The sequence below is a fragment of the Panthera pardus genome, unplaced genomic scaffold (assembly GCF_024362965.1).
Source record: "Panthera pardus isolate Hobbes unplaced genomic scaffold, ASM2436296v1 HiC_scaffold_10, whole genome shotgun sequence".
NCBI lineage: Eukaryota > Metazoa > Chordata > Mammalia > Carnivora > Felidae > Panthera > Panthera pardus.
The window spans coordinates 94969575-94991523 of record NW_026526655.1 but is presented as its reverse complement, the minus strand read 5'-3'; the positions used below and the strand labels follow the sequence as shown (position 1 = coordinate 94991523).

Here is a 21949-nt window from a genome sequence, read left to right as displayed (position 1 = left end):
TTTCCTATCTTCCATGTCTCTTGAATAGAAAATATGAAAGGGAAGTATCACTTTGTGCTATATTCTGGGTAAGTTCCTCAGACTATATTTTGGTTCACTAACTATGTCTCAATGGTTTCTGATTCACTTACTATATATTTCATTACAAATTGCTCTGTTTAACATTTCCAGAGAAATGTGGCAGCATAGTTCCTCACGTTTACTTTTGCTTCCTCTAAAATACCCGCTAAACTAAGAGTAGAGGGATTTTTTTTTAAAGAAAACTCATTAGAAAAAGAAGATAGAGGAGGCAACAAGAACTATTTTTAGAAGGTAGAAAACATATGGGCAAGTAGTAATTTATTTAACAGACTCCAGAAAGCAAATTCCTAAGACAGCCCTGCGAAAGCAAAAAGGCAACCCAATTTACACCTCAGGACACCAGGAAACAGAAAACTGGTAGCAAGATGTAACAAAGACAAGACTGAAAATAGTGTGCTTGGTACAAGGCCTGGTGGACAAGCAGTTCTCTGGATTCCCTCCCCAGTTCTGCACCAAAAGGCAATACCCTGCCCCCACCCCAAACTCTGCTATCAGATGACTGGAGGTTTATCTTCTGGATGAGGTACAACAGCCTCCGGTGTCAGGGACACCAGGCTCAGCTCAAGGTGAGAAAACCAAACTGAAAATAGCAAAGTTAAGAATTCCAAGTAGAATACTGAGAGATCAAAATCTTCCTCCTCAACTCAGCTTCCAGAATTCAGGCAGTCAGGTGCTCAAACTCCAGCCAGATCAGAAGGCCCTCCTCTGTGGAACATGTGCAACCCAAGAGGACGGATCTAGAAATGTTAAACCAGAAACTCCAATGAAACAGTCTGTGTCTCTACAGTAAAAGCCACCACAAGCTTGGAGCTCTGGTCAGTTTAACACTCACTGTCACTATGAGCAAACTATCAAAGATCACCTCTCACAGGATCCCTCCCCTAACATGAATGATGAACCCAAGGCAGAAGGGGGGGGGGGGGGCAGGAATCTTGGAAGAAGACAAGAAACAAAAAAGATGTTTTTTTTTTAACTATCACTAATAGTTTCTCAAAAAGATAAGATCTATTAGAAAGATCAATAAAATAAGAGTTGGGTGACTTTTAAAAGGAACACGCAGACAATTTAAAGCAAAACTTGACAGTAGCAATGACAAGTTCAATAGAAAGGTAGGAACATAAAGTTGAGTCAATTTCCCAGAAGTAGAGCAAATAGAAAACAAAAGTAGGGGGTACCTGGTTGAAAAAGACCCCACCACAATGAGTCTCATGCAAAGGATTAGGATTTTTGATAGTTTAGGACTTTAATACCAACATCAAGAAAAAGAATAGAATGGAGCCAAATCTTCAAAACTCTTAAGGAACACTGTTTCCTAATGAGAAGTTTCTATTTAGCCATCAATCAAGTGTCAAGATATATTAACAACATTTCAGGCTTGAAAGCTTCGCCCCCTGCATGCCACTTTCCCAGGGAGCTAGGAGAAGTTGCATTTCCTCCAAATGGGTTTATACCAACCAGAGAAGAGAAAAACATGGCATCCAGGAGACAGGAAATTCAACAGAGGAGAGAAATAAAGGGAATACCCCAAGAGGTGGTGAATCGCAGGTGATCCCAGGGCACAGCTATGCACCAAATCAAAAGGGCAACCAGAATGAATCCGAGAATGTCAATTGGCTCTGAGGGATTTCTTCAAGAAGAGGCTGATAGAATTATCTATGCATCTGAAAATACCACAAGGAAGTTGAGGTTGGAAGAGAAATGCTGAGTTCAACTTCAATAAGAAACAGATTCAGAGAAAAGCAAACACAGGAATAAACAAAACAGATATTAAAATCAGAGAGAATAAAAAATAGGGCAGGCAAGAAGTAATCGTTCTTCACCATATGGCTCTGTGAGCAGGATTTATATAGTCATAATAATGCCAAGTATGGCTATTATGCAAGGATAAAAACTCAGAAGTCAGCATGTTTGTATGGGGCCAGGAAGAGGGTATAAGAGTAAATTATCTTTCGTGGTGAGAAGTCAACAAATAATGGCTAAAGACACACACACAATCACGAAGCCTGTTATTTATACATATACAGTTGACCCTGGGACAACTCAGCGGTTGGGGCACTGACCCACCGTATAGTCAAAAATCCAGATATAACTTTTGATTCCCCCCAAATTTAACTACTAATAGCCTACTGTGGACCAGAAGCTTTACCACTAACAAAAACACATATTTTGTATGTTATATGTATTTTATATTGTCATCTTCTAATAAAATAAGCTAGAGAAGAAATGTTATTTAAAAACTCATAAAGAAGAGAAAATGCATTTACAGTACTGTATTTATCTTTAAAAATCTGCATAAAAGTGGACCCATGCAGTTCAAACCCATGCTGTTCAAGGAACAACTGTATACGTAAATAAAAGAATCCATTAGAAGAAGTAAAATGGTTGGCGAGAGGAAGACAGGGGAGAGAGAATTTGTCAGTAATTCTCTTATCTCGAATTTAAGTTCTAATCATGCTGCTTGAATGTTTCTCAGTCCTATGGACCTTTTCCCCAGAAGCTGATCAATGTTAGATTGTGAGTTCATCTTTGGTAGAGCTTCATCAATGAGACACTGCTGGGCCTTAGTTGAGGCTCTCCATATGCTTTTTTCAGACACTCCAGAGCATTTCCAACCTCAGACCACATCCATGTTGTATCTCAGCTTCAGAGTTCTTAGGCTAAGCGGGTAGTATAAACCCTTATAGTGGATGCCATGGTGTATCTCTTGGATCCTCCCTCAAGATCTGGGCACTCAGTTCTCCTGGTTGCCAGAGGTGAGGGCTGCTGATGGCCCATAGCTGCATCCTTCTCCTGAACTGCCCTATACTCTCTACAGAAAGAAACTGCCTCTCCCGGTGTTACACTTCTCCCAAGGTTATACCTCTCCCTGGGGCAGCCCCTCCACACTGGTCTGGCCTTCTTGCTCAGTTGGACAACTGCAGGGCCATCCCAGCTCCTAAGTACCTCTGGGGAAAAACTACAAGGCAATAGCACTGAAGTTCAAATTCTCACTCTGCCCAATCCTGCTGCCCTTGCTCCCTTTCATGTATTATTCCTGACAACCTCCTCCAGCCCCCCACCCCTCCAGCACTGGCAATTTAATGCACTTCCTGCAGTAAATCTCAGAGTCTCAGAGTCTATTTCCTAGTATATTGATCTATGAAAATTCCAAACACAAATATAGATGAAGTCAGTCTCATGGTTATAAATTCTAGTGGAAGGCTCCCCTACCCTCACTCCACACAGAGCTATGCTGCGACAGACAACCTTCCTCATTGTCTTAGTGGTGGATAGATTTATTGTGGTCCACAATATTGTGGACCCCTTACTGAAGGTCAAGTCCTCTAGCGTACTTACTTTATTCTGAGAACTTAGTTTCTTCCACCTGCCTGGTGCTGGCCAAGGCCATTGTTATGGACTGAACTGTGGCTCCCCCCAACCCCCCACCAATTTCATATGTTGAAGACCTAACCCCCAATACCTCAGAATGTGACCATGTTTAGATATGGGGTCATTAAAGAGTGAATGAAGTTAAAATGAGGTCACCAGGGTGAGCCCTAATCCAACAGTGTCCTTTTATGAACAGGAAATTAGGACATAGATACACACAAAGGGAAGATCAGGTGAAGACACAGTGGGGAGACCACCCTCTACAAGCCAAGGGGAGAAGCCCTAGGAGAAACCAACAGTGCCGACACCCTGATCATGGACTCCAGCCTCCAGCACTGAAAGAAAATAAATGCCTGTTGTATAAGCCTCTTTGTGTGTAATGCTATGTTAAAGCATCCCCAAAAAACTTCTGCCACTACGTTCCAGCCCTGTATGGACATCATAACCCAAGCCCCTCCTACTGAGCCCCGCAATCTTCACGAATTCTCACCCCAGGGAATATCCCATGTTCTGTATCAATAGCTCTGATTTTCAACTCATCCTTTTTGGGCAGCAGAGGGCTCCTGGGGGCTGGAGACTGTCCTGCTTCTAACAGATCAGTGATGTCTTTTCTTGAGTATTCTATGTGTCTAACAAAGGAGGGTGAGCAGTTTCCAGTTTATCTATCCTACCCCACTGCCCTATCGTTTGCCCTGACAACTATAGGACTCATCTTCCCAGGAGACCTGAGCTCTTCCAGGGGCCTGAAGGAATGTCCCACTTCCCAACATTCTCTGTGTCACCTGGCACAGCAGACTGTGCTTTGCCAACAGGCACTCAGTAAGGATTGGATGAACACATTCACTAGCTGGGAAGAAGGATGGGCAGTTGGGTATGGAAGATGGTGGCAAGTGAGGAACAGGTTCCTTTCCTGGGGACAGAGGTTCTCTGCCTCCCTCTGGCTTCATCATCTCCAAATCTCACTATGCCTACACTTTGACCCCTGGGAACAGAGTACCAGAAAATAACCTCTTGTCCAGGAGCAGCTACACCAGAAATTCACCTTCAAGAGACAACTCCCAGAGGATGAAATCACAGCCCTGGAATACAAGCAGACCCGAAAAACCCCTTCCTCTCCAACTGGCCAACCAAGATGACTCAAAAGTGACTGAGAGGCAGTAGGGAAAGCCCTCACAAATTTCCCACAGGGAAAATTTGTGCCCAGGGCTCAAGCAAGGAGAGGCAAGGACATGCTGGGCCTATTGAGAGGAGTCCAGCTGGGGCTCACCACACAGCTCTCGAGCCACTGCCACGGCTGTGTGACGAGGACACCCCTGTGCTAATGACTCTGGACACGTTTTTAATTAAATGCTGTATGCAGCACACAGAGAGAAAGGGGGGCAGAACATGGAGGTAGAAACAGCAGCTACGAGTACGTCATCTGGGGAAGATGTACTCTCCAAACAGCAGCAAAGGAGACCCTTTCCATAGAACCCTGGACCCTTCTATCCAAGAAGAAGCAGAGGGTGGGGGGAGGAGGAGGGGGAGACAAGGGGCTCTGGCATCCCCACTATTTACGAAGTTGCAGTTTCCCCCTATTTTCATTCACTTGAAAAAGTCACTATTCCTTTTTCTGGGATCTTTACCTGCAAACATACATCCTGAACCTGCTGCAGCCATGGAGGCCTCAGCAGGGAGAGATCAAAAATTAGTGCAGGTCACCAGATGTCTGAGTACCAACTGTATCAGGGGCTAAGAATACAGACTGGAGAAGACAGGGCCCCTACCTTTGAGGAGTGTGCAAAGAGCAGTAATTCAATGATTCAAGTATTATGTCAAGTTTCTGACTGACAGGTGTCCAATGGGCTACAGGAACCAAAGATAATTTAAATCAGCATGGAGGGCAAGGGAAGGCTTCCTGGAAGAGGTGATCTTTCATCACAATTTAAAATTTAACTAGGAAACAAAGGGTGGGGTCAAGAACAAAGAGCATCTGAGGGGTGCATGGTGTTGGGGCCAAGGGCAGGACACAAGGTTTGGGGTACTACAAGAACATTTGTGGGCTGGAGTGGCAGGAAAATGGGAGACGAGAAGAGGAGTCCAGCCAGGAGGGAGGGGCAAGACAACCGGGGTCCTCATGGAAAGCAAGGCAAAGGGATCCGACTAAAATGCCACTCCATATTCCATGTCCCCTCAGGGAGCTAGTGCCCTCAGAGAATCCTTGACGATATGGCCCTGAGGGTATGAGGGAGGAACCTGGGGGCAGGGAGCTTTGTCAGGATGGTTCCCCACCACATTTCTGCACTTCAGCCTGTTCTCCCCTCCTGGCTTCCACCTCTCAGAAGCACCCGTAGTTATCATTCACCCAGCACACTGACAGGAGCAAGTTATCCCACTGAACACCCCCAGGATGTGGCTCACAAGCTTCCTGCCCACATCCCCCTCACCACGTCACCCGCCTCAGAAGTGGCAGCCAGACGGTGGTTGGGAAGTTGTTCCTGAAGGTTCTCCACATCAAATCCACTTCACACTAAACTGTGAAAACAGCAGCCTGTGAAGAGGCCCATGCTAACTCCAAGACCAGCAGGGATAAGACATCCTATCTAACGTAAGTAGCAACCACAAGCCGGGTGTCTCTGGGCTTATAAGCGCACACAAATATCTTGAAGAAGATACGAGGCACTGGCAACAAAGCTCGTCCACAAGCAGCAGGATCTGGGGAAGAAAGAATTTAGGATGGGACAGAGATTTGCACTCTGTGTCTTTGGTCTCAGGAACTTTTATCATGTGCATATACTGTTTTTATCAATAAAAAGATCAACAAGCTACACAAAAGATCATTCTTCAAGCAGAATGTGAAGTGCGTGTTTACAGGACGTGGCACAAAAGACTTGGGCCTCACATGTGACATTATCTAACGGAGGTGGGGCACAATGAGAAAAACTGTAATGAGGAAAATACACAGTGTGATGGATCACATGCCTATGGGGGATGGGTCCAGTCTGTGTGCCTGGTGAGGCTTCTTTGAGGGGTCAACCATGTAGAGATCAGTGGGAAGATGAGCTTGCCTCAAAGACATGCTCTCCAGTCCTAAGGAAAGGTTGGGGTGTCTGAGAAAGGGGGGCAAAGTCCAGGTCAGGGCTGACCTTGCAGGCCACTGTCACTATTCAGATGTTACTCTCAGAAACCACTGGAGGGTGTCATGCCTTCCCCATCTCACAATATGTCAAATGAGAGATTGAGATTAAGAAAGTTCTCAGACCTGCTTTGCTGGGTTTATAGAAGACGTGTGTAATCCACTCGAGGCCTCACAATTTACAAATAAAGAGAATTAAGTCCATTTATCCAATCATTTTTAAGGGACAAGAGTTCACACTAAAATCAGATACATTCTTTTCTAAATTCCCACATATAAAAAGAAAACCATCCCTTTCAAAAATGTTTTTCTAATTCTTAAATCTATTGATTCACTAAATTTTTGAGTGAGCTTTTTCTGGGATCTTAGTTTGGAGTACTTTTTTTATTTAATGGAGCTAGGTATCTTAGGAAAGTTTTTCCCCTGAGAATGTTTCAAATATATCTTCATTCCCCACAGAACGTGTATTGAGTGACTCAAAATTAACTTGCACTCATTCAAACCTCAAAAAAGAGTCAGAATGCATCTTCCTAAATCATTCCGACAAAGACATCAATGATGTCAAAACCCTGAGTTTTGAAACACAACTTCTGTTCTCTTTCTAGCCTTACTATTAAAATAGACTTTTTTCAGTTTGTCCCTAACACGATTGGCATTTTCTGTGCTGCCTACCGATTATAAACAGAACCAATTTTAAAACCAAACTAGGGCTCTTTCTGCAATATTCAAGATGTATTACCATCTGGTCTTATATCGGCATTTTTAACGGGTCCAAAATCTCTTTATTACAAAGTATTATCACAAATGATCCATATCCCTTTCAAAGCACACATTCTTTTCTTTTTTTTTTTTTTTTATTTTTTTTTTTGTTTTTTTTTTTTGTTTTGTTTTTTTTTTGCACACATTCTTTTCAAGACACTTTCAAGTCACAAACTTTGAAAGCTCACTTAATTTTTCAAGCTATATCAGACATGAGAATGTCAACCATAGTTACATACACAACTGATTTATCACAGATATAACTTGGTAATACTGACCAAAGCTAGTCTTTTAGGAATTACTAACCTGAGAAAACACAGCATACCAGCATACCTGAGTACCTGGAAGCTTAACAGGAGGTGAAGGGTCTTTATTTGCAATGTACATCCTATGTAAAAGATATGAACCTTTCCAACAGACTGAGAAAAGAAGCATCCCTAAAACTTACACAATCCATCATCACTTCCAAACACAAAAAAGACAAGAGCATTTCTTTAGAAGATGCTTAGCAAAAATCAGCATCCAGGATAAAATAGAAAATGGCAGGTAAGGAGATCAAGATGGGAATTCCAAGTGACTATGGTAGATGCCACTCCAAGACACTGCCCTTAGCAAGAGAATGGCCGTGATGAGGAACGGACTGTCCCAAAAACGTGTCAACAGTTTGTAAAATAAATGAGATCTAAACCTGGTATTTAAATAAACCTTTAGATCACATTTGTCTTTTTCTAATATTTTCCTTCCACCTGATTTTAAAAACAAAAAGAAAATAGGGCGCCTGGGTGGCCCAGTCAGTTGGGCGTCCGACTTCAGCTCAGGTCATGATCTCATGTTTCGTGGGTTCCGGCCCTGCGTCAGGCTCTGTGCTGACAGCTCGGAGCCTGGGGCCTGCTTCGGATTCTGTGTCTCCCTCTCTCTCTGTCTCCCCGGCTCATGCTTTGTCTCTGTCTCTCAAAAATAAATTTTAAAAAAAATTTTTTAATTAAAAAAAAAAAGAAAGAAGTGTTTTTTTTTTTTTTTTAAATCTCTTTCAGGTCATTCATTCAACAATCTTGCGTACTGATTCCATACAAGGATGGATGCTCCTCCTTCTCCCAGAGTGGCAAGACATAATGATTACTAGCCTTCTTCTCATTGCCATGATTATCAGCCCCTGTCAACACGCACACGCGCGCGCGCGCGCACACACACACACACACACACACACACACACACACACACAAATGCAAAGACTTCTCTGCCATCTCAAAGCATCACAGGTAGTTATTCAACAGCAATCCTCTTTAAAAAGCCTAACTGCTCAATAGGGGCACCTGGGTGGCTCAGTTGGTTATACATCTGACTTCAACTCAGGTCATGATCTCGCAGTGAGTGAGTTCGAGCCCCATATCGGGCTCTGTGCCTACAGTTCAGAGCCTGGAGCCTGCTTGGGATTATGTGTCTCCCTCTCTCTCTGCTCCTCCCCAGCTTACACTCTGTCTCACTCTCAAAAATAAATAAACATTAAAAAAATAATAAATAAATAAATAAAAATAAAGACTAACTGGTCCAACCTAACCATTATCGTTGGATAACGCAGGAGTTCACCAAGCTAGCCTACCCCATTTCATCACATCTCTGTCAACCGCCTCCCTGGAAAATAAGAGTGGGGAGGGGATCAGCATTCTTGTGACAATTTTTTTTTTTAATATAATGGGGCACCTGGAGGGCTCAGTCAGTTGGGTGTCTGACTTCGACTCAGGTCAGGATCTCACGGTTTGAGAGTTCAAGCCCTGCAGCGGGCTCCCAGCTAACAGTGCAGAGCCCGCTTGGGCTTCTCTGTCTCTCCTTGTCAGCCCTTCACCTGCTTGTGTGCTCTCAAAATAAATAAATAATCCTGCTTCGGATTCTGTGTCTCCTTCTTTCTGCCCCTCTCCTGCTCACATGAGTGCACTCTCTCGTGTGCTCTCAAAAAAAATATATATATATATTAAAAAAAATTTTTTTAAGTCTATCAACATGTAAATGTTGCTTTAAAAAGTGTTTTAAATATTTAATATTACAAATACATATAGGAACCTAAAGGATAAAAGGAACAACCCTAAACAATACAACCAGAGAGGACCACAAAGCTTTAAAATATGAACTATAGGGGCGCCTGGGTGGCTCAGTCAGTTGGGCGTCCGACTTCGGCTCAGGTCATGATCTCGCGGTTTGTGGGTTTGAGCCCTGCATCGGGATCTGTGCTGACAGCTCAGAGCCTGGAACCTGCTTCAGATTCTGTGTCTCCTCCTCTCTCTGCCCCTCCCATGCTCATGCTTTGTCTGTCTCTTTCTCTTAATAATAAATGTTAAGAAAGATAGATAGATAAATAAATAAATAAATAAATAAATAAATAAATAAATAAATAAAAATATGAAATATAAACGCACGCGTGCGTGCGCACACACACAATAAAGCTACTCTTCATAGTTAAAGTGGGGAAAAATAGAACTCCTACATTTTTTCATTTAACTTGAAACCAACTTGGGAATAAACTGAATGTATTACAGAAATTAACACAGATCATGATATGATAGGCCAATGCCAACATTTTATAGGCAAGAATTTAGAGGATTTAAATGAAATACTTGCTAAAGTGGTAAAATCGTTTTAGAAGAAAAAGAAAACCCTTTTCAAAAGCAACATTCTAATTCCATATGCATTATGCAACAGTCTCTTCCTATTCAAGGAAATGGAACAAAATTTTCAAGATAACCCAACTGATCAGGCATGCCATATGAAACCAGAATTTCCTCATAGTTTTTCCTGGTTATGAGATTAAGTACATCAAATGTAGTATTATTCTCCCAAAGGAAAGGCTTGTTCAGTATTTCTTCACAGTCATGTCCTCAAACACCCATATGATAAAATCAAAACAGCTCTATTAGGCACATGGACAAGTCTGAATAACTATTATTCTATTGGGAAATCACCACCCCTCATACCATCTCTTTCTTTACATATGTAAATGATGGTGTGGATCCAGAGCCCACCACCAGCCACCACAACCAAATTACCCTCCAGGGACCTCAAAGGGACTTGTTATTCTTGCTTTAGCATTTAAAAAAAAAAAAAAAAAAAAAAAAAAAAAAAAAAAAAAAGGAGGCAAGAGGAAGGAAGAGCTATTTTCAGGAATCAGAATTTCTCTTGATTAGATTTCTGGCTCACTGTAAATGTTTATACTCTGAAATGCATTACCCTCTGCTTCTAAATGTTTGGCTTTTTCTAGAGCCAAGATAAGGTACAGTGTTTCCAATATAAACTGCGTCAAGTAATATATGCCTAGTTTTGCAGGGAGCATTTGGTCAAATTCTAATATTGCCTCTTGGGAGCCAACACCACCTTCCAGCAGCCAATCTGTGCAGAATAGAATTTTAAACACACACAGAGCAGACACAGCCCTTCCAGCAGACACAGCCCTTTCTTCTCCCACTGAGGAATGTCACATGAGACATCTTGCATGACACTTATCACTAAGAATATAGATCTTCCTGTTAAGGTAATGAATTAATCACAAAATGCACAAAGTACATTCCTCTTACCCCAGCATTAAAAAACATGGTGGTTTCTACCAAGGTTGAGATGAAACTTAATGTCATTGCTTAAGCTTATAAACCACTGCACAATTAATAAGAATTAATAGCACATGCACATTTCTTCAGGCTGCAAATGTTAGCTGAGAAAATGCACGTCAGAGGGCTTCCTAACACCCAAACAGGCTTATCCACAGACAGAAATAGATTATCCATAAGCAGAAAGTGTTCAATTATCTTAGTTTTTCTTGATTGTAATAAATGTTTTTGTTTGCATTGCCAGTGAAAACTTGACAAAGGACCTCCCATTTCTCTTTCATTAAAATGTGCACATGATTTTCATCCAAACCTTACACAGATATAAGGGGCAGAGAGAGGATGTACTGTAATATTGTACTCATCTGGTTGCATTAGGCTCAAAATACAAATCTCAAGGATATAGATTTGTCACATGTCAGCCCAAGCTGAAGGCATCCACCAAGAGAGTATTTTCCCTATTCAAGCTGGCAGCCAGAATTCACTGCCACAAACCGACATACTGATGAGAGGCAAGGCTCCCAGTATCCCTCTCCATTTCTTCTTAACCACCTCTTCCCTCTGCCGAGAAGCCATTTTACTAATTTATAAGTACCCTGACTCTCTTACCATCTACAAAAATTTACTCGTCAATAATAGTCAACTAAAAGCAAAAGCACATCCCACAGGAGTTAAAGAATAAAACACACAACAGCAGCACGGATCGATCAGCAGGACTCGGGCTACTTACTAAAGGCAGCCACCGCCAGGGCCAGGGTGACAATAATGGAGAACCAGGAGACCCACAACGCCTTCTTTCGGTAGTTCTGGGCTTCGTGAGGTTTGAGTCGAGTGCTGCTTTCTAGTAAGCCTGACAAAAACAAGGAGAAAAGGAAGTTAGACATTTCCTTATTAAGAAACCCACAGCCAGAGCTACACTTTCTTATCCAAGGATTGCAAACTGACAGCCTGTGGGCCAAGATGTGTTTTGTTTGGCCCACGCTGTGTTTTAACAATTAGGAGAGTTCACATGGAAATCAGGCTCTATGGCATCTCGTGAAAAATCATAGGCTATAGCAATACGGGACATGGATTCCTGCAGTGTGACAGCATTTGTACACTTTAGAAGGAGCCCACAGACCCACTCACCATATCGGTCATCCCCTGCCCTCATATTAACTCAGCTATGTAAGTGTTGCCCTAACAAGGCCCTTCAGTTAAGAAAACAGCACAATTAGTCCACGTTCAACTGGGCATTCAGGCTCCTCAGCTGTAGGCATTGATTTGCATTGATCCACCAGCACCGCCCCAACTTGGTCGAAGAAACTTTTCCCAAAGAGTCACGGACCCCAAATACCCTCATTGCTCCCTTCAACAATTAACAGGAAGAGAAGGAGGATTTCTCTTTGATCACAACCAACAACGGTCATCAGGCCTACATTATAGGCCATGTTTTCTTCCCTTCTCTTTCTGCTCTACAGTATGTATCGCTTTGTATCAAAGCTATGTCAAACAACTCTCAGATTATTAAAGAAAGCTAAAACTGGAGGTCACTTTCTGGGCAAGCCATGTGTAAGAAAGATTTGATTTTGTCTCCGATGCTTTCAATGTTGAGGGTCCTTGACACCAATAGAAATTCATGATGTCTTAAGAGGCAAGGCTCAAGCTTCATTTGCCTTGGGTTGAGGGCTAAACCATCTTGAGCATGATCCTGATTTATACTTTTTCTTCTTCTTTGGAAATAGATCGTATATGGCATCTCTTAGTTGCATGAAGAACCAAATTCAGTGACGCATTCCGTATCAATAGGAGTTTAGAACAACATCTCTGGCTGAATAGCCCACAATACACCTTTCAGAGGTGGAGAAGCTTCATCCTAACAGCTCCAAATGATGAAGAAATAGGTGGTCAAAGCCTAGACACCCATTTGTACAGTGTCTCATAGCATGCAACAGATCACACCTGGCACACCGCGTAAAATACATCATCCCATTTGACCAGGGGGGCGGCACACTCAGCTTCTGGCTGAATACTGCACCCTCTTCAAAAATTACAACAAAGACCCTGTTAAAACTTCTCAATTCCATTTACTACCCAGACTCAAGCACTTTGAACAAGTCCTTAAACAAAGCAAGAGGAAATGTCAAGGAGACCGCCCAATGAACCCAGCCTACAGCCCAGAGATTTTTAAATAATCAAAACCTGTAGATTTACATCAGAGCAAAAGGTAGAGGAGGTTGCAAAAGGTAGATATAAACACATCTCTATTACCTCACTGTAAAAATCTCCCCAAACCTTCTTTAATACATGTACTTGAATGAAAAAAGAAAAAACCTCTCTTCTCAAATTCTGCCTTAGGTACAAATGATTTCAAATTAAAATCCCTTGTCTGTTTTTTTCCCTTTGTCTACTTTTCCCCTAGCTACCATACAACACCTTATTCTAATTTTCAACGACAATCACCCCAGTCTCCTGTTCTAGTCAACCTAGATCAAGTGAGTCCTACAGCCTCCCAATCATTTATTTTCCTTTTCCAGAAGGACATAAAAATTTTCCTTTCATTCTGGACAATTGATTTTGAGAAGTGAAGCTGTAACACTCACGTACTGACTCAAATAAGCAGTTCATTTGCTACGTATTCTGACACCAACAATCTTAAGAGGCTTATCCACTGGGGGTAAAAACAAGGTTCCTTTTAGAGGATTTAATTTTCTAAGATAAAGGACAATGATCTGGGTTTTCCATTCTACCGTATAACATTTATTTTTCTTTCCAAAGCCAGCTGTTTGCAACAATAGGACTGGTCCTGACCACACACACATGCCACATGCTTCACCCCACAGCGAACCAGCACTCTGCTGAAGGAGTCTCGGGGGTCGGCGCACGTGGGCTGCACTGCCCTAAGAGGGCACCTGAGTCCTCAAAGCAGCAGGACTGGAGATCCTTCCCCAGATCTGATCCTGTGTGTGTCCCCCACGAGAGATTTTCCATTTCAAAATTAGGGGTGCCTGGGTGGCTCAGTTGGTGAAGCAACTGACTTCAGCTCAGGTCATGAGCCTGCAGCCCGTGGGGTCTGAGCCCCACATCGGGCTCTGTGCTGAGAGCTCAGCGCCTGGAGCCTGCTTCAGATTTTGTGTCTGTCTGTCTGTCTCTCTCTCTCTCTGTTCCTCCCCCCACTCGTACTCTGTCTCTCAAAAATAAAAAAATTAACATTAAAAAACATTTCAATAAAAAAATAAAAATTGGAATAATTGTAATGCAAAGACTGTCCAAGAAGGCAGGTACTTCCCCATTTCCAACCTTTGTTTATCATCTCCTCCTACTGGTTTTCCCCGTAGAATGGAAAAACTTCTCCTCCTCCAAGGGGAGTATGATGACCTAGGAAGACCCATTAATGACCTGTCTACATACAGGTGCCTCTACCTCTGCCCCACACTGGCTGCACGCGAACTCACAAGCAGTGAGGAGGATTCCTAAAGTTTTCAGGAAGCTGTGCTTCATAAGTAAAAGGCAGCCCAGCCTAGAGAAGCTAAGGCAGGCCGCTTATTGCATGCAGGGCTGTGTCCCTTCCTAAACATAGTTGGCCTCCACATGCAGATTTCCAATCTCACTCAGATTCCATATATTAGTAATCTGGGCCTGACATTAGTAAGCTTAAGCACTGTATGAATGAAAGACTGATAACTTAGGATTTGAGAGGGAAATGCAAATATATGTGGTTAGGTTGAAGCCATTAGTCATTTCCATGCTAGTATGAATTAGTCCCAATTGCTTTCTCATAATAGTCACACTTGGATTTTCTGGAAAAATGGGGAATTTTTATTATATAGAAAGGTAGTAAGAAATGCAGAAGCATGTAACACTCTAAGCCTACTTAGGATTTGGAGCAGAATGAAGGGAAAATACTTGTGTTAAGAAGAGTGGATATTAAAAGAATGGGGGTGGAAATCCCAAGATAAACTTAGCCTATTTATGGGGTGTCTAACCCCTATAAGTATTAGACCACAGAACTCTTGCTCCCTGACTGCAAGGCTCAACCAAATGGCACTGCACTATCAGCTAGCTGGGTTTCTGGGAAGCAGCCCACATCACTTCTAAGGGGAAAATACCTCTAAAGTCCTAAAATACTGGCTAACAAAGCAAGCTTTTGATGGAAGTTAGACACAGTCTGCAACCAGGTCTAATAGCTCCAAAGGAAGTTAGGACAAGGACAAATACAGGTAACATGTCCAGGGTACCCACCCCCTCCCCCACCCACACACACACCCTATAGATATTTAGGCCTAGAAAAAAGCAAGCCAGGCATGATGGAGAGATGCACAGCAGGCGAGTGCTTTGGCTTCCTCCTCCCCGAACCCTCTCACCATTAGGGAAAAGGTAGCTGCAATCGAACTGTTCCCAAGGGATACAAAAATCGATATGGGAAAGATGCAGCCCCTTAAGAAAAAATAACACAAACACAAAAAATTACAATAAACCTCCCCAGGTAACCTGGTCTATTTAATAAAAATGATTCATCCATCATTAACTCTTTCCTGTCAGCAATAGGTCAAACAAAAGAATGTCACACTGACTTTCAGCTTTCAATGCCACACGGCACTGGGTTCTTTGGAGGACAGGGTCCATCCTAACAGAGAGGCTGTGTGTGATATACAGTGCTTTCACACAGTGACAGTTTATAAACAGTGAATGCTTTCATGCTATAATATAATGGAAAATGACATTCACTTGACCAGTGAAAAAGGACCCTAAGATTTAATTCACAAGGGCTTGTTACACTTGAGCACGAGCTACAAAATGATGCTAAATATTAACTCGCCCTGGCACTTTTTTCTCCTCCTGCCGTTTTGTGGGGTGGGGAGAAATAGGCCAGCTTTTACAAATGACCTGCAATGCAACAAAAATAAGCTCAGCCCAGACGACTTCTGTTGCTCTTCCATACAAAATGTTTAAATCCTACAATATTAGTTGCAGAGAGGGAAAGGTAAGTAACGTGCCCCATAATAAAACCGATGGGTTTTGTCGGGTGCTGGTGATGTCACCCACCTTCGGCTCTATCACAGTAACTAGTTGTGACAGAACAGGGGGGAGAGGAACCGCAACAGAGGTTATGACTGGAACAGCCCCAGCTCTCCCGGAGCAATCCCGGCCGGTTCTCTGGGATTGCTGTTTCCATGTCATTCTATCTCACATGCCACAGTTTAAAATTTCTAAGAGGAAAAAGATCGTGCATCCGAACACTAAACCGGAATAAAAATGTACAGGAGATACTAAGAATAGGACGGAAAACCTGCGAAGACGAAAATATAAAAATCCGCCACAGCCAACAAAATAAGGCTTCCAAGAAAAGGGGGTGGAGTGGCGATGAGCCGGCTCCCCCTGAAAAGGGCCTGGCTGCAAGAATGCCGCTTCGGCCACTAACCGGTTTTAGCCCAACCACCGAGTCCTTTTTGAGGGGGCCGAGCTGAATTTGGATTAAGAAGCAGAGAATATAGACGTGGCCAAGAAAACGGCTCCCTCCAAGCGGAAAGGAAACGAAGCAGGGAGGGAAAGAGGGATGGAGGAGAAGAGGCACGGGAATGAACAACGGAGTCTCTCCGGTTTCGTGCGGGCAACTCAAAGGGGGCATCGGCTGTGTGTCGGGAAGTTAGGGTTGGCCTCCCAGGAAAGGGACGTTCTCGGGATTCCAGGCCAGTGTCTCAGGAGGGGCTGGGGACGTGCGCTCCAAAAAGCACCAGATTTCAGTGGCATCCATCCAGAGGAAGTTGGTGGTCCAAGCACAAGTGCCCCGGTCCTCTGCTCCCATCACCGGGGCAGCGACCCGTGGTAAACTGGATCCCCTTTAAGTGAGGGCCGGGGGCCGCCGGACTTGCCTCTCCAGGGCAGCCAGCTAGGCTCTATGGACCAGCTCCCCGAGGCTAAACCCGCAGACGGAAGTTCTCCCGGGGAGCCGCCGGGGGTCGAAGGGGGCTTGGAAGGAGGATGTACTGAGCTCAGGACCCTCCGAGCTGAGCCAGGCCCGCAGTCCCCCGGGAGCACGGGGCTCCACAAGCAAAAAAAACGCCCCCCCGCAAACTTTTCCAGCGGGCTGGCCGAGAGGAGAGCACGGGCCCGCGCGAGGTCGGCCCGGAGGCTGCCCGGTTCTGGGGCTCCGGGGAAGGAGCGGCGCCCGGGCGGTGCCGGCCCCGGGAGGTGGGGCTGCCGCGCTCCGCGCCCTCGCGGGGAAGTCCCGGCCCCGCGCCCCCGAGCGCCCCGAGGCGCCGAGCACCGCGCCCCGCCAACCTGCGAGTCGGGAGAGGCGCGCCCGGAGCAGCGGCTCCTCGCCTCGCCTCGCCGGCCGGCCGGGAGAAAGGGGCCGTGCCGGCGTGCGCTCACCTCGATCCTCCAGCCCGTCGCTGAACTGGCCGCTCTCGCTGATCCGCAGCTGCCGCTCCTCGTCGGGCTTGGGCGTCTCTCGCGCTGGGTAGTTCTGCGGACCCGGGCCGGGGGCGGCGGCCGAGGGCTCGTGGCCCCGGGGCGGCGCCGGGACCGCGGGGCCCGGGGGGCTGCGGCGCTCGCTGCCCGCGGCCGGCTCCATGGCGCGAGGCGGCGGGGACTCGAGTCAGAAGTGCGAGGCGCCGCGGCTCAGGACCGGCAGAGGGACAAACCGACCGCTCGCGGAGGGAGGACGGGCGCCGAGGAGCGGAGGTGCGCCGGCAGCAGGCGGGGCGGGGGTGTTGGAGAGCCGCGCGGTTAGCGCGGCGGGTGGCAGAGGCTGGGGCAGAGCGTCGCCGCCGCGCTCCGCCCACGGGGGCAGGTGCGGGCTGCAGGGACCCGCCCCAAGGCCCCGGCGCCCGAGCCGGAGCCCCGAGGCCGGTGGGGAGGGAGGGATCCTGCCGAGCCCGGCGCCCGGAGGCTCGCGGGAACTGCTGGGAGCGGGGGAGGAGGGGGGCTGACGAGGGTGTGACGGGAGACCGGCCCCACCCGCGCCGCGGGATGGTGCCTGGAGGGGACGCGCTCGGACCCGGTTCCCCAGCCGTCCGGGAAGGTGGTGGCCGCGTTCGCGCAGGAGAGCGGGCAGCGCCCTAATTTGACGTCCTTTCTCCTCCTGAGCTGCACTAGCTTCCGAGGCTGTGCAGGGTCTCCACCTGGGTTACCAGCCTCACCGCCCATCGCGGGAAAACGAGATTCACCTGCCGCCAAGCTCTCCCGGCTCTGGCTTTCCTCTAAGGAGCTTTGATTGCCCTCCCAATTTTTCTCTCCAGCTACTTAAGGGAACCGGGCAACCTTGGAACCACTCGAGCTCTAGAAGATATTTCGATGCCAAGGCTCCCCCATTGCGACTCTCCCTGGGCCTTTGTTCTGGCTAGTCCCCTGCCAGCTCGCTGTTTCCTCTCGTGGTATCCAAATCTTGCCATTTCTTCAAGACTCGGACGGAAGCCTCCCTCCTGCAAGAAGCCTCCCCTAACTGTCCCGGAGCAGCCGACCGCGCGGAGCCCGCACCCTCGAGCGGTCGGGCTAGTCTGCCCAACGAGACAACCACCTTGCCCACGCCAAGGCCCACGCCAGCTCTCTTGGAGCTCCGGGAGGTGCAGGGGGCAGGGGGCGGGGAGCGGGGAGCTGTTGGGGACCGGCCGTTTATTAGATTAAGCTTGAAGTGAACGGTATCAACATCAAAACTCCAGAGTCTAGATTTCATCTGTAGATGAACATCAGACTTCAAATTTAATGAGTCCCTTAAAATGCCAGTTCCTCACTTAAAGCCTGCCTACTTTTTTGAAGAAGCACGCTTTTTTGAAGAGTAACCAGTTTCCTTTCTCATTTTCATTTTGCCTACAACCGAAATCAGAGTGGAATTTAAATGTCTTTGTGGTGCAGTGGACACTAGAAACGGGAAGAATGTCTCGTTTTACTTTGTGTTGTCGGGTTGGGATGAGAAAATCTTAGTTGACCTTGGCCAACTCACTTTACCTTTTTTAACTTTTTTTAATGTTTATTTATTTTTGAGAGAGAGAGAGAGAGAGAGAGAGAGAGAGACCGAGCGCCAGCGGGGGTTGGGCAGAGAGAGAGGGAAACAGAATCTGAAGCAGGCTCCAGGCTCTGAGCCCTCAGCACAGGGCCAGACCCTGGGCTCGAACTCACCAACAGCTGGATCATGACTTGAGCCAAAGTCGGAGCCTTAACCTACTGAGGCACCCAGGCGCCCCTACTCACTTTACCTTTTTAACCACTAATTTCTTTACAGACTGAAAGGGTTGGACTAGGTCATTTCAAATGTCCTTTCTTGATAGGGAAAGAAGGAGCAAGGGAAGTAAGAAAAAATGAAAAGAAGGAAAATCACTGCTTGGATTTAAAAAACCATGAATACTTATACCACCAGTCCTGGTCCTGTCCTGGAGACAGACAAGCCTTCAGATACTGCAGACACCTTCCCCCACCTCGTTCGTTGCTCGTGCTCACCTAGACTTTTTCCCTCTAGGTTATCCCCACTTGATCCCTCTTGTCAGTGGCTCTCAAACAGTAGAATCACGGAGAGGAGACTTTAAGAACAAAAATACGCAGGGCTCTGCTGCGGCTGCTGGAAATCTGATATCATAGGTGATGAAATTGGTCGGGTCTGGGATCTTAGCTTGGGTATTTTTTAAGCTCCTTTCCCATTCTAAGAATCACTTGGGAAGTTATTTATTTGTTTAAATGCTGCTTCTGTACAGCTCCTCAAGATTCTGACTTAATGGATTCTGGGGTCTGGCTAGGAATCTTCGTTTGCATATCACACACACATACACACATACATATCCTGGTGTAGATTGTTCCGGGACCACATTGTAATTCTCATTACCTTACCACCCTCTACAATGTGGACTGTAGCTCTGCCCCTGCATGCATGCACACACCCCTGCTCGCTCGCTCGCTCCCTCGTGCTCTCTCACGCGCTCTCTCTCTCCCCCCTCCCCCCACAAGGTTTGTGTTCTCTCAAAGGAGCATGTAGCATTGTTCTTTCTTCTGGTTCCTCAATTGATTCTCTACTTCAACACCTCTGAAATGTGAATGTGCAGGTGCATACCCGGGCTTCGTGTTAAAAGGCAGATTCTAACAGTTGGTTTGGGATGGAGGCTGAGATTCCTTGCAAACCTCCAGGTGCTGCTGAGTGGCTGATCTGAAGACCACACTTAGAGAAGTAAGAATCTAGGAGTTATTTATTATTCATGGAATAAATATATTTTCCTTCAAGTTCCAGCTGCCCTAGTTCACTAAGCCATTCTTGTCTGCTCCGGAAAGATTTCTCTGACTCCAGCTCCCCCTGGGTGCTCCTTTTTGTGAACTATAACTGTTTAATAATTCACTGCTTATTTCAAGTGTGAGGCAGGAAATGTGGTACTTGTCTGATCCTCCTTTCCACTCACCCACCCACATCTACCTGGATGCCAAGGACGCAGTGTTCCCCCAATCTCTACTGATTGGGAGATAATATTAGCTTACATTCTTGGAGGACATACCGCATGCCAGGCACCTTGCTAAGTGTTTTACGTGCATTGTCTCCGTTACTCAACTACTACTATCCTTTACAAAGGAAGAAATCAAGGCAAGTCTCCTGTTTAAACTCTAGAACCACAGCCCACAGTGGTACCGCCCCCTAGGGGATGTTTTGGAAACTTGCAGGTGCTTTAATTTGTTACCCCAATGAGGGGCAGAGCTAGGCTGTGGCATTTAGTAGAGGAGGGTCAGGGATACTGGGGTCCTGCCCTGCACAGAACGTTGCAGCACAATGAAGATTATTAGTGTCCCACATGGCTTTTATATGTCAGGCTGGACATTTGGGTTAGTTAAAATGTGCTTCTAATTACATTAGAATCCTAACTCTGTTTTACATATAAACACAAAATATTTTGCACCACACTGAATTTTCTGTAAATGCAACTGTATACGTCCAGGGAAAATCGCACTTTGCTCACTGTTTTGGAAAAGCAGGACACTGAAGCCAGTTCCACTCATGGCCTCTGAGTCAGCAATCAATACATCTGTGCCAGTCGAATGTATAACTGCCACACGGGCCCAGTAATTCCATGTGTGTACATGAATATTTTTATTTAGTTCTTATTTCAAAATGTCAAAAAAACGTGTCAATAATATTCCAGAGTCTTGTCTTAAATTATAAGTAGGTGCAAATACCTCACTACTTCCCTTTGACTTCTGAGGCAATTCTGACTAAGCATCTATAAAAGCAAATACATATTGGACTTTTTTGGCTTTACTTTTACCCCTCCTTTATTATGATTATGTCATTATATTGATGTTTGAGCATGTAAGTGTTAACTATGAAATCCATCTCTTGACCACCTAGTGAATAATACAAAATAACCATTCTCAAAAGGGAGCCCTAAGTATCACAGCCAAGAGGAGCCTAAGAAGACACAACTAAATGTAACACGGTATTCTGGAAAGGATCCCAGAACAGGAAAAAAACATTAAGTAAAAACTAGGAGTATCTAACTAAAGCATGGGCTTTAGTTAGTAATGATATATCAATTATGGTTCGTTAGTTGTAGCAAATTTATCATACTAATGTAAGATGTCAACAATAGGGGAAGCTGGGTGCAGCATGTATAGGAAGTCTCTGTACCATCCTCTCAATTTTTCTGCAAATCTCAAACTGTCCTAAAAAATAAATTCTACTTAAAAAAAAAAAAAAGGTAAAGTGGCAAGAGGATAGAGGGAGATCGGAAGGCTTGAGTCTAGAAGGTAGACATCCTAACCTTGAACTATGAATGCCCATTACAGAAGAGAGACCATGGAAAAACAAAGTATATGAGGTACTTGGAAACTCTGATACGGTCATCCAAAGAGAAATGTTCACCAACAATGGCAAGAAAGATAGAACAGGACAAGAATTAAACTAATATTTGTAATATTAAGCCTCTTCCACTGGCTTTTACCAGAATGTATTCTTAGTATCTTAAAGGATTTAAGAAATTTTACAAATTTTGTGAAATCTCAAATTTTCAAATCGCCAGGCTTCCACCAGGACATTTGGGAAAGGCACTTTTGGGTAAGAGCTTATAGACATATAACTTGACTG

The 21949-nt window shown here is 45.2% G+C and overlaps 1 protein-coding gene across 1 annotated transcript in view; it reads right to left on the bottom strand.

Moving 5' to 3' along the window:
* Positions 1–17581, bottom strand: part of TMEM163 (transmembrane protein 163) — a 238182-nt gene extending 220601 nt beyond the window's left edge. Inside the window, exons 1-2 of the mRNA XM_019454495.2 lie at positions 17269–17581; positions 11645–11764 (exon numbers count right to left, since the gene is read on the bottom strand). Of these exons, the coding sequence (XP_019310040.1) occupies positions 11645–11764; positions 17269–17470 (322 nt within the window). The 5' untranslated portion in view covers positions 17471–17581. The remainder of the gene's footprint in view (positions 1–11644; positions 11765–17268) is intronic.
* Positions 17582–21949: the final 4368 nt, after the last annotated feature.